Source organism: Petromyzon marinus, chromosome 39 (genome assembly GCF_048934315.1).
Source record: "Petromyzon marinus isolate PM22_M1 ecotype Great Lakes invasive population chromosome 39, UKy_Petmar_22M1.pri1.0, whole genome shotgun sequence".
NCBI lineage: Eukaryota > Metazoa > Chordata > Hyperoartia > Petromyzontiformes > Petromyzontidae > Petromyzon > Petromyzon marinus.
This window is the reverse complement of record NC_133705.1, coordinates 10,946,736-10,959,630: the sequence shown is the minus strand read 5'-3', so window position 1 is coordinate 10,959,630 and position 12,895 is coordinate 10,946,736. Positions and strand designations below refer to the sequence as shown.

Genomic DNA, 12,895 nt, shown 5'->3' with positions numbered 1-12,895 from the left:
CACCGCAAACTCCAAATATACAGCAGCAGCAGCAGGCGTCAGGGTTGGGATCGAACCGACGACCTCCTGCACACCAGGCGAGGGAGTTAACATCTCTCCATCGCAACAAAATCACCCAGAACGTGGCCGGTCTCGCCAGATCTCAGGAGCTAAGCAGTTGCTGAGCCTGGAGAGCGCATTGCACGGGGAAGTTAACGGTGGTTGTCCTACTGATGATCGTGACGATGATGACGATGACTCTCGTCGTAATGATGATGATGTTGAGATTGTTGCTGTTGACTGTGATCATGACGATGTTGAGAATGTTGCTGATGACTATGATGATGATCATAATATTGTTGAGAATATTGCTGATGACTATGATCATGATGATGGTAATGATGTTGAAAATGTTGCTGATGACTATGCTCACGATGCTGATGTTGAGAATGTTGCTGATGACTATGCTCACGATGATGATGTTGAGAATGTTGCTGATGACTATGATCATGATGATAATGATGTTGAGAATGTTGCTGATGACTATGATCATGATGATGTTGAGAATGTTGCTGATGACTATGATCATGATGATGTTGAGAATGTTGCTGATGACTATGATCATGATGATGATGTTGGGAATATTGCTGATGACTATGATCATGATGATGTTGAGAATGTTGCTGATGACTATGATCACGATGATAATGTTGAGAATGTTGCTGATGACTATGATCATGATGATGATGATGTTGAGAATGTTGCTGATGACTATGCTCACGATGATGCTGTTGAGAATGTTGCTGATGACTATGATCATGATGATGATGTTGAGAATGTTGCTGATGACTATGATCATAATGATAATGATGTTGAGAATGTTGCTGATGACTATGATCATGATGATGATGATGTTGAGAATGTTGCTGATGACTATGCTCACGATGATGCTGTTGAGAATGTTGCTGATGACTATGCTCACGATGATGCTGTTGAGAATGTTGCTGATGACTATGATCATGATGATGATGTTGAGAATGTTGCTGATGACTATGATCATGATGATGTTGAGAATGTTGCTGATGACTATGATCATGATGATGATGTTGGGAATGTTGCTGATGACTATGATCATGATGATGTTGAGAATGTTGCTGATGACTATGATCATGATGATGATGTTGGGAATGTTGCTGATGACTATGATCATGATGATAATGATGTTGAGAATGTTGCTGATGACTATGATCATGATGATGTTGAGAATGTTGCTGATGACTATGATCATGATGATGTTGAGAATGTTGCTGATGACTATGATCATGATGATGATGTTGGGAATGTTGCTGATGACTATGATCATGATGATGTTGAGAATGTTGCTGATGACTATGATCACGATGATGATGTTGAGAATGTTGCTGATGACTATGATCATGATGATGATGATGTTGAGAATGTTGCTGATGACTATGCTCACGATGATGCTGTTGAGAATGTTGCTGATGACTATGATCATGATGATGATGATGTTGAGAATGTTGCTGATGACTATGATCATGATGATGATGTTGAGAATGTTGCTGATGACTATGATCATAATGATAATGATGTTGAGAATGTTGCTGATGACTATGATCATGATGATGTTGAGAATGTTGCTGATGACTATGATCATGATGATGTTGAGAATGTTGCCGATGACTATGATCATGATGATGTTGATAATGTTGCTGATGACTATGCTCACGATGATGCTGTTGAGAATGTTGCTGATGACTATGATCATGATGATGATGTTGAGAATGTTGCTGATGACTATGATCATAATGATAATGATGTTGAGAATGTTGCTGATGACTATGATCATGATGATGATGATGTTGAGAATGTTGCTGATGACTATGCTCACGATGATGCTGTTGAGAATGTTGCTGATGACTATGCTCACGATGATGCTGTTGAGAATGTTGCTGATGACTATGATCATGATGATGATGTTGAGAATGTTGCTGATGACTATGATCATGATGATGTTGAGAATGTTGCTGATGACTATGATCATGATGATGATGTTGGGAATGTTGCTGATGACTATGATCATGATGATGTTGAGAATGTTGCTGATGACTATGATCATGATGATGATGTTGGGAATGTTGCTGATGACTATGATCATGATGATGATGATGTTGAGAATGTTGCTGATGACTATGATCATGATGATGTTGAGAATGTTGCTGATGACTATGATCATGATGATGTTGAGAATGTTGCTGATGACTATGATCATGATGATGATGTTGGGAATGTTGCTGATGACTATGATCATGATGATGTTGAGAATGTTGCTGATGACTATGATCACGATGATGATGTTGAGAATGTTGCTGATGACTATGATCATGATGATGATGATGTTGAGAATGTTGCTGATGACTATGCTCACGATGATGCTGTTGAGAATGTTGCTGATGACTATGATCATGATGATGATGATGTTGAGAATGTTGCTGATGACTATGATCATGATGATGATGATGTTGAGAATGTTGCTGATGACTATGATCATAATGATAATGATGTTGAGAATGTTGCTGATGACTATGATCATGATGATGTTGAGAATGTTGCTGATGACTATGATCATGATGATGTTGAGAATGTTGCCGATGACTATGATCATGATGATGTTGAGAATGTTGCTGATGACTATGATCACGATGATGATGTTGAGAATGTTGCTGATGACTATGATCATGATGATGTTGAGAATGTTGCTGATGACTATGCTCACGATGATGCTGTTGAGAATGTTGCTGATGACTATGATCATGATGATGATGATGTTGAGAATGTTGCTGATGACTATGATCACGATGATGATGTTGAAAATGTTGCTGATGACTATGATCATGATGATGATGATGTTGAGAATGTTGCTGATGACTATGATCATGATGATGATGTTGAGAATGTTGCTGATGACTATGATCATAATGATAATGATGTTGAGAATGTTGCTGATGACTATGATCATGATGATGTTGAGAATGTTGCTGATGACTATGATCATGATGATGATATTGGGAATGTTGCTGATGACTATGATCATGATGATGTTGAGAATGTTGCTGATGACTATGATCACGATGATGATGTTGAGAATGTTGCTGATGACTATGATCATGATGATGTTGAGAATGTTGCTGATGACTATGCTCACGATGATGCTGTTGAGACTGTTGCTGATGACTATGATTATGATGATGATGATGATGTTGAGAATGTTGCTGATGACTATGATCATGATGATGATGTTGAGAATGTTGCTGATGACTATGATCATGATGATGATGTTGAGAATGTTGCTGATGATTATGCTTACGATGATGTTGAGAATGTTGCTGATGACTATGATCATGATGATGATGTTGAGAATGTTGCTTATGGCTATGATCACGATGATGATGATGATGTTGAGAATGTTGCTGATGACTATGATCATGATGATGATGTTGAGAATGTTGCTGATGACTATGATCATGATGATGATGTTGAGAATGTTGCTGATGACTATGATCATGATGTTGAGAATGTTGCTGATGACTATGATCATGATGATGCTGATGTAAAGAATGTTGCTGATGACTATGATCATGATGATGATGTTGAGAATGTTGCTGATGACTATGATCATGATGATGTTGAGAATGTTGCTGATGACTATGATCATGATGATGTTGAGAATGTTGCTGATGACTATGATCACGATGATGATGTTGAGAATGTTGCTGAGGACGATGATCACGATGATGATGCTGATGATGTCGAGAATGTTGCTGATGACGATGATCATGATGATGACGATAATAATGATGACAATGCTGCCTGTTGTTTATTATGCACTGTGATTACTGTATGGACGTGACCAGCCCCTTGACCTTTGCACCGCGACTCAGGGTCCGCGTAAACACCATCGCTGTAAGCCAGCTAGCCACTCCTCTAGATAAAGGAGCTCCCGTCACAGCAATGTGGAATTGACAAGAAAAACTGCACCTTCCAGAGAGACTACAATGCGCGTTCCTCGGGACATACTCGGCTCTGCCACGTGAATGTCGAATTGAAAAGGAAGCGGATTTCGAACCCCGTTGGGAGACGTCCGCTGTGGTTGTTCTATGGTGTACTGGCCCCCGGCATGGGAATGTGGAATTTCCACCACTGGCTCAAACAGAGCCGTAAAAAACTCGTTTGAGCAGAAATACTGTTTGTTGTGTTTTTATTCTGTTTCAATGTAATTAGTACGTCATCTTGCCAGTTAACATCACCATCATCAGCACGATTATAATCATCATCAGCACCAGTGGCATTCGCACCATCGTAACATTCATCATCAGCAGCAGCAACAACAGCGTAATCACGTCATCATCACGTTCGTTATCGTCATCAGCACGATAATTATTATCACATTCGTCATCATCATCATCAGCAGCAGCGGCGTCATTATCACATCATCACATTAATCATCATCATCAAACATGCGATGATCATCAACACTATCATAAAATTCATGACCATGTTGCATCGTGTCCATCTTCATCCATCACTCACAATCATCATCATCATCATCATCAGCAGCAGCAGCAGCAGTAGAAATCATCGTCAACACATTCAGCATCGTATTTAGAAATAAAATTAAACAAATCACGACGTTTTGATCGCAACACAAGCAATCATCATCAGGTGTGAAAAGCACAGCAAGAAAAAAGATTGCTGCAGCGGGCTGCGGTTTTCACACCTGATGATGATCGCTTGTGTTGCAATCGAAGCATCGTGATTGGTTTTATTTTATTTCTAACTACGTGATGACTTTACCGAAATAACCAAAGAGTATGGATTCGTGCAGTTACGAAAGCTTCAAATCAATACTATCATAACATTCATGACCATGTTGCATCGTGTCCATCTTCATCCATCACTCACAATCATCACCATCATCATCAGCAGTATAAATCATCGTTAACACATCCAGCATCACCACTCCCATCGTCTAGTCGCGAGATCCGCTGGGTCACGAACAGCGGCAATGTCTATAGCCCGGCCCCTGTCATAGGAACGTCGATTTCCCATCTTCAAGACTTCCCAAGGCCGCTCTCGTGCGTGCACAGATTGAAGTGCCCGTTAAACATGCACGACGGAGAGGGGGGGGAATGACGGTCGGAATGTCATTGACTGTTACAGGACAGCCGGCCGGTTCACGAATCATTACCAGAGGTCGGACCAACCAGGCGATGCGTCAACGGTGTGTTAGCCGACTCTCCTCTGCGTTGCATTGCATTACATTTCCAACAATTTGCTGAGGTTGTTTTCTCTAACTGCCTACTTCTGCCTCTAAAAATGTACCAGGCTCTCATAGGTCCATTCGCTGTTTCTCTCTACCCCGGCCGCTTCGGGGTGGATTTCCACACAGCTCTCTCAATTTTCTTTTTTTTTACCAGACTTGCTGGGTCTGTCTCTCCCCCCTGCCGCCGCGGGGTGGATTTCCACACAGCTCTCTCATTGACATGCTTATTTCTCTGCTCCAGCAGACCCACCTCTCTCTCTCTCTCTGACCCCCCCACCCCCTCTCTCTCTCTCTAATTAAGGCCGAGGTCGGATAGGTAACGAAGTCTCCGCGCATTTTTCAAAGCGACGTACATATCTCATGTTCTTAATGATTACAATGGCCAAATTAATGAACACGTGACATTTGTAGCGCGAAGCGAGATACTACTCACACGACGTCAAAACACACGTGTCTGTGTGTATACAGTGAGGGAAAAAAAGTATTTGATCCCCTGGTGATTTTGTACGTTTGCCCACTGACAAAGAAATTATCAGTCTATAATTTTAATGGTAGGTTTATTTGAACAGTGAGAGACAGAATAACAACAACAATCCAGAAAAACGCATGTCATAAATGTTATAAATTGATTTGCATTTTAATGAGGGAAATAAGTATTTGACCCCCTCTCAATCAGAAAGATTTATGGCTCCCAGGTGTCTTTTATACAGGTAACGAGCTGAGATTAGGAGCACACTCTTAAAGGGAGTGCTGGCCACCCACCCCCTCGTGTGCCGTGCCGGCCTTCACAGGTGCTCGCTAACAGCACTTGCCACAACAGTCTGTGCAGGCTACACGGGGGATCTTTGTCTTTTTTTACATATATAGTGAATGTACATACTCAACATATACACGGGTGTTGTTTTGCCGATACACGGTGACGCTGTGGTGTGTGTCGGTTCAGCATTGGAGGGGTGGGGGGGGGGAGAACGTACAAACTCCACGCATAACGCTCAGAGACACAGAACCCTCACTCCGTATCGCCTCTCTACGGACTGTTGGGGCGAGTTGCTTCTGAGTGCGGGCACGGCGCACGAGGGCGTTGGGCGAGTGGGTGGGTGGCCAGCACCACGCCCACCACGCGTTACACACCAACAACAACATCAGCCACCGCCGCCGCCATTCTCTTGTGGTGACATCACCACGGCGCCTGTGCCAGGCTAGGTGCACTTTGACGCCACGTGAAGTGTCGAAGGAGGTCACGGGACAGACCCCAGGTGCCATGGGTTGACTGGCTGAGATGACTGATGCACCATCTATGCTCCCCACTGTGCCAACTTGCTGTGTTTCATCCGCCCGGTGCCCCGCTCGTTGTTGTGAGCGTCGCTCCTCCGCCCTCCGTTGTTGTTGGAGGGCGACTGCCTCCAACTGCCCAGCAGCGTCCTTCACGAGCCTCCTCCACAGAGGTCGATCTTGACACCGCTGGTACCAGTCGTCGGCAAGTCCGCTCAGCTCCATCTCTTCTGTAGCCCGTGCCGAGCCCGTTTAGCCCCCTCTACCCAGCCAAACAGAAGCTGATTGAGCGTGCAGTGGGCTGGGCATGCGGGCTACGTGACCCAAGCCGACGCAGCCTCGCCTGCCGGAGGAGCTCACTGATGATGGCACTGTGTCCAGATCTCTCAAGCATGTGTGGTGAGCTCCTCGCACAATCCAGCCTCGTTAAGCCAGCCTGGTTTGCCAGGGCAGCCTCAGCGTTTCTAACCGGCGCAGGTGTTCCTTTAGAGGCGGTCCACGTTTCGCAAGCGGAGAGAGAGAGTGAGGGCACACGACTGTGGCCGAGAAGAGACGAAGCTTCGTGTGGAGCCACAGGCCAGGTGGCTCCCGCACCGCAGCGTTACGCAGCCGTTGAAAAGACAATGCCGCTCCACTGATTTCAGAGTGATACATCCACTGGCCCAGGTACGGAAACGACTCCGATCTGTCCGCAACTGCCCCACCGCGCAAGGCAAAGATCTCCCGTATAGCCTTAACAGACTGTCGGGGCAAGTGCTGTTCGCGAGTAGCACCTATGCAGGTCGGCACGGCACACGAGGAGGTGGGTGGTCAGCACCACGCCGGGCCACCTTTGTCTCCCCAGCGGCGATGTTTACTACACATCGCACCAGGTGCTCATTTGAGGCTGAGTCGACCAAGGGGAGGCCCAGAACCGGTTCAGATAATCGTCACCGGTGTTGGTGTTGGTGGCCGTGAGCGGGAATCGAACTCGGGGCCGGCGGGTTCGTAGCGCAGCGTAGCGCTAACCGCTGCGCCACCGCTCTCCCCACGTAGACACACACACACACAGAGAGAGGACAATTGCGTTCACACAGACACTCGTGCAGGGACACGCGTGTCTAAGTGCGATGGGAACTCACGCTCTTGTTGGCTGTCTTCCCAGGCATCGTGGAGACACGGCTGAGACACGAGACGCAGAGACGCCGAATCCCCGTGTCTAACCGACTCTTCGTCGAGGGGCGAAGCCTTGCCTGCCTGTCTGTCTGCAGCACGTGTCTGTCTGCGTGCTATGCGTATGAATGACAGTAAAGACACACTGCCCTCGTGTGTTTATGTATGATTTGTCTATGTGTGAGTGTCTCTGTTGTCTATGTGCGCTTGTCCCTGGCAGTAGCAATACTTGCGTCGGTTTCAATGTCTCTCTGTGAGCGTGTGTGTCTATGTTTACGGCTGAATGTGTGTATGTTGGTCTGTGCGTGTCTCTGTGTGTTCATGTCGATATGCACGCTCATCTATGTGCTGGTCTTTCTGTCTGAGTCTACGTGCCCATATATCTACGCGTGTGTGTGTGTATGTATTGTTTGTGTCAATGTGTCTTTATCTGTGTATGAAATATCTATATGTGTGTCTTTATGTCTGTATCCATGTGTCTATGTGTGTATGTCTCCTAGTCTTTGTGTCTGTGTGTGTGTCCACTCTGGGTGTATCTGTGTGTGTGTGTGTCCACTCTGTGTGTGTCCACTCTGTGTGTCAACTCTGTGTGTGTGTCCACTCTGTGTGTGTGTCCACTCTGTGTGTGTGTGTGTGTCCACTCTGTGTGTCCACTCTGTGTGTGTGTGCCCACTCTGTGTGTCCACTGTGTGTCCACTCAGTGTGTGCCCACTCTGTGTGCTTACTCTGTGTGTGTCCACTCTGTGTGTGTGCCCACTCTGTGTGTCCACTCTGTGTGTCCACTCTGTGTGTGTGTGCCCACTCTGTGTGCTTACTCTGTGTGTGTGCGTCCACTCTGTGTGTTCACTCTGTGTGTGTGTGTGTCCACTCTGTGTGTTCACTCTGTGTGTGTGCCCACTCTGTGTGTTCACTCTGTGTCCACTCTGTGTGCCCACTCTGTGTCCACTCAGTGTGTGCCCACTCTGTGTATCCACTCTGTGTACTTACTCTGTGTGTGTGTGCCCACTCTGTGTGTGTGTCCACTCTGTGTCCACTCTGTGTCCACTCAGTGTGTGCCCACTCTGTGTGTGTGTCCACTCAGTGTGTGCCCACTCTGTGTGCCCACTCTGTGTGTGTGCGCGTTCACGCGGGAGCTTGCAGAGCGCACGGTGTACAAACCACAACCCCCCCCACACACACACAGAGCACACACAGCAGCAGCAGCTCTCTCTCTCTTGACTGCGATTGCTGCAACCAACTGGACACGCGCGCGCAGCACGGCGAGTTTATAAGGGTCGCGTGTGACTGACCCCGACACACACTCCCTCCCTCCCTCCCACTTCACTGAGATTCCCATCACTGCTCACAGATCCCACGTCAACCAGCGATCGCACCGACCCCCCCCCATTCGAACCGATACGACGGGGACCTCAATGTTGCCAGAGGTATTAAGTTTGATACAAATTACAAAGGCTGGAGCGCAGTCTTTTTGGCTTATTTTCTGAGCGGTGAGGGCGGGCGGAACTTAGGCCGATAAGAACAGAACATGCAGGGTAAACGCCGAGAACTGGGGGAGGAAAGGCCAGTTTACTCTCTCACTCAGTTGCTCACCCACCCACCTACTCACTCAGCCACTCACCCACCCGCTCATTCACCCGCCTACCCACCCAGCCACTCACCCACCTATTCACCCACTCAGCAAACTACTCACGCGCCCACCTACCTATTCGCCCACTCGCTCACCCACTCACTCATCCACTCTACCTACCTACTCACTCACTCACCCACTCAACTACTCATTCACCCTTTCGCTCACTCACTCACCCACCCCCTCGCTCAGAACCTGAAGGGCAAAAAGGCAGAGCTGGGGGGGGAAAGGCCAGTTTACTCAATCACTCACTCACTCGCTCACCCACCCACTCACAAACTCACCTACTCACCCACTCACTCACCCACTCACTCACTCATTCACCCACCCACTCACTCACCCACCTACGCACCCACTCACCTACTCAACTACACTCACCCACTCAACTATACACCCACCTACTCACTCACCCACCTACTCACCCACTCATTCACCCACTCACTCACCCACCTACGCACCCACTCACCTACTCAACTACACTCACTCACTCAACTACACACCCACCTACTCACTTATCCACCTACTCACCCACTCACTCATTTACTCACTCACCCATTCACTCAATCACTCAACTACTCACTCACCCACTCGCTCGCTCACTCACTCACTCACCCACTTGCTCACCCACCCACCCACTCACTCACCCACTCACCCACCTACTCACCCACTCGCCCACCCACTCAACCACTCACCCAATCGCTCGCTCACCCACCCGCCAAACTCGCTCAGAACCCGCGCGAGGGTGAATTTCCAGACCTCAGGTGTTGAAGGGCAGTGTAAAGAGGTGCATTTTCAAGACGGGACTTGAACAGATCCAAGCGCTGCTCCGCGTGCTTGAACCCATGGGGAGCTTCACGGCGACGAAAGGCCGACAAGCCCATCAACAGATCAATTGGCCTCCCAACTCCCGAGCGGAGAAGGCGATCGCCGCTGATCTCGAGTGGGTTGTCGAAGCGGAATACCGCGCGGCTTATCCCGTTCAAGTGCCCCTGGTGCCACTCGCTCCGCGCAAAAGTGCTCGCCACCGATGAACCACGGCAGCTTTGGGCGATCGCGTCGAGGGGCACGAGGCGGCACCGTCACTCGACGCGGCGGTCACTCCACGTGGCGCGTTACTCTCGGGATGCGCTTCCGGTGGGCCGTCTGGAACGCTCTTCGTCTCGACATTAGGAAGGCACCGGGAGCTGTGATGCACTTTTAAATCGTCGTGTGGGATTGACGAACTCGTTTGTTGATAGAACTGGTTGTTGTTGTGTTTAGTGTCAACACTCACACGCCACACACACCATACACACCACAAACACCACACACACCACACACACCACACACCACACACCACACACACCATACACACCATACACACCATACACAGTACACACCATACACACCACACACCATACACACCACACACACCACACACCATTTACACCATATACACCATGCACAACACACACCACACACACCACAGACCATATACACCATACACACCACACACACCACACACCATACACACCACACACACCACAGACTATACACACCACACACCATACACACCATACACACCACACACACCACACACACCGCAAACGATATACACCATACACCCCACACACCATACACACCATACACACCATACACACCACACACCACACAAACAATACACACCACACACCATACACCACACACACCATACACACCACACACCACACCATACACACCATACGCCATACACACCATACACACCAGCCGCCATACACACCATTCACCATACACAACACACACACCACACACACCACACACCATACACCATACACACCACACACCACACACCACACACCATACACACCATACACCATACATACCACACACCATACACACCACACACCATACACCATACCACACAGACCATACACACCATACAACCATACACACCACACACCATACACCATACGCAACACACACACCACACACACACCACACACACCACACACCATACACATCACACACCACACACCATAAACACCATACACACCACAAAGACCATACACACCATACACACCATACACTCCACACACCATACACCATACACACCATACACACCACACACCATACACCATACGCAACACACACCACACACACACACCACACACACCACACACCATACACACCACACACCATAAACACCATACACACCACAAAGACCATACACACCATACACACCATACACTCCACACACCATACACCATACACACCATACACACCATACACACACCACACACCACACACCATACACACCATACATACCACACACAATAGACCGTACACACCATACACACCATACACCATACACACCATACACACCAAACACCATATACACCATACACACCATACACACCATGAACACCATAAACACCATATACACCACACATACCACACACACCACATACACCATACACACCATACACACCACACACCATGAACACCATACACACCATATACACCACACACACCACATACACCATACACACCACACACCATACACCATACACACCATACACACCATACACCATATACACCATACACACCATACACACCAAACACCATATACACCATACACACCATACACCCCATGAACACCATAACACCATATACACCACACATACCACACACACCACATACACCATACACACCATACACACCACACACCATGAACACCATACACACCATATACACCACACACACCACATACACCATACACACCACACACCATACACACCATACATACCATACACACCATACACACCATACACCACACACATCATACACACCATATACACCATAGGCCATATACACCATACACACCATACACACCATACACCATATACACCATACACACCACACACACCACACACACCATATACCATACACACCATACACACCACCACACACACCATACACACCACACACCATACATAGCATACACACCATACACACCACACACCACACACCACACACACCACATACACCACACACACCACATACACTACACACAACACATACACCACACACACCACATACACCATACACACCATACACACCATATACACCATACACACCATACACCACACACACCATACACCACACACACCACATACACCACACACACCACATACACCACACACAACACATACACCACACACAACACATACACCACACACATCATATACACCACATACACCACACACACCACACACCATATACACCACACACCCCACATACACCATACACACCACACACCACACACACCATACACCACACCCACCATACACACCACATACACCACACACACCATACACACCATACACCACACACACCATACACACCATACACACCACACACACCATACACACCATACACCACACACCACATACACCATACCCACCACACACACCACACACACCATACACCACGCACACCACATACACCACACACAACACATACACCACACACAACACATACAC

General features: G+C 47.4%; 1 protein-coding gene across 1 annotated transcript in view; it reads right to left on the bottom strand.

The window, feature by feature from the left end:
• LOC116950492 (solute carrier family 2, facilitated glucose transporter member 1-like) overlaps positions 1-9,003 on the bottom strand; it is a 47,047-nt gene extending 38,044 nt beyond the window's left edge. The window contains exon 1 of the mRNA XM_032968289.2: positions 7,717-9,003. Coding sequence (XP_032824180.1) covers positions 7,717-7,743 — 27 coding nt within the window. The 5' untranslated portion in view covers positions 7,744-9,003. The remainder of the gene's footprint in view (positions 1-7,716) is intronic.
• Positions 9,004-12,895: the final 3,892 nt, after the last annotated feature.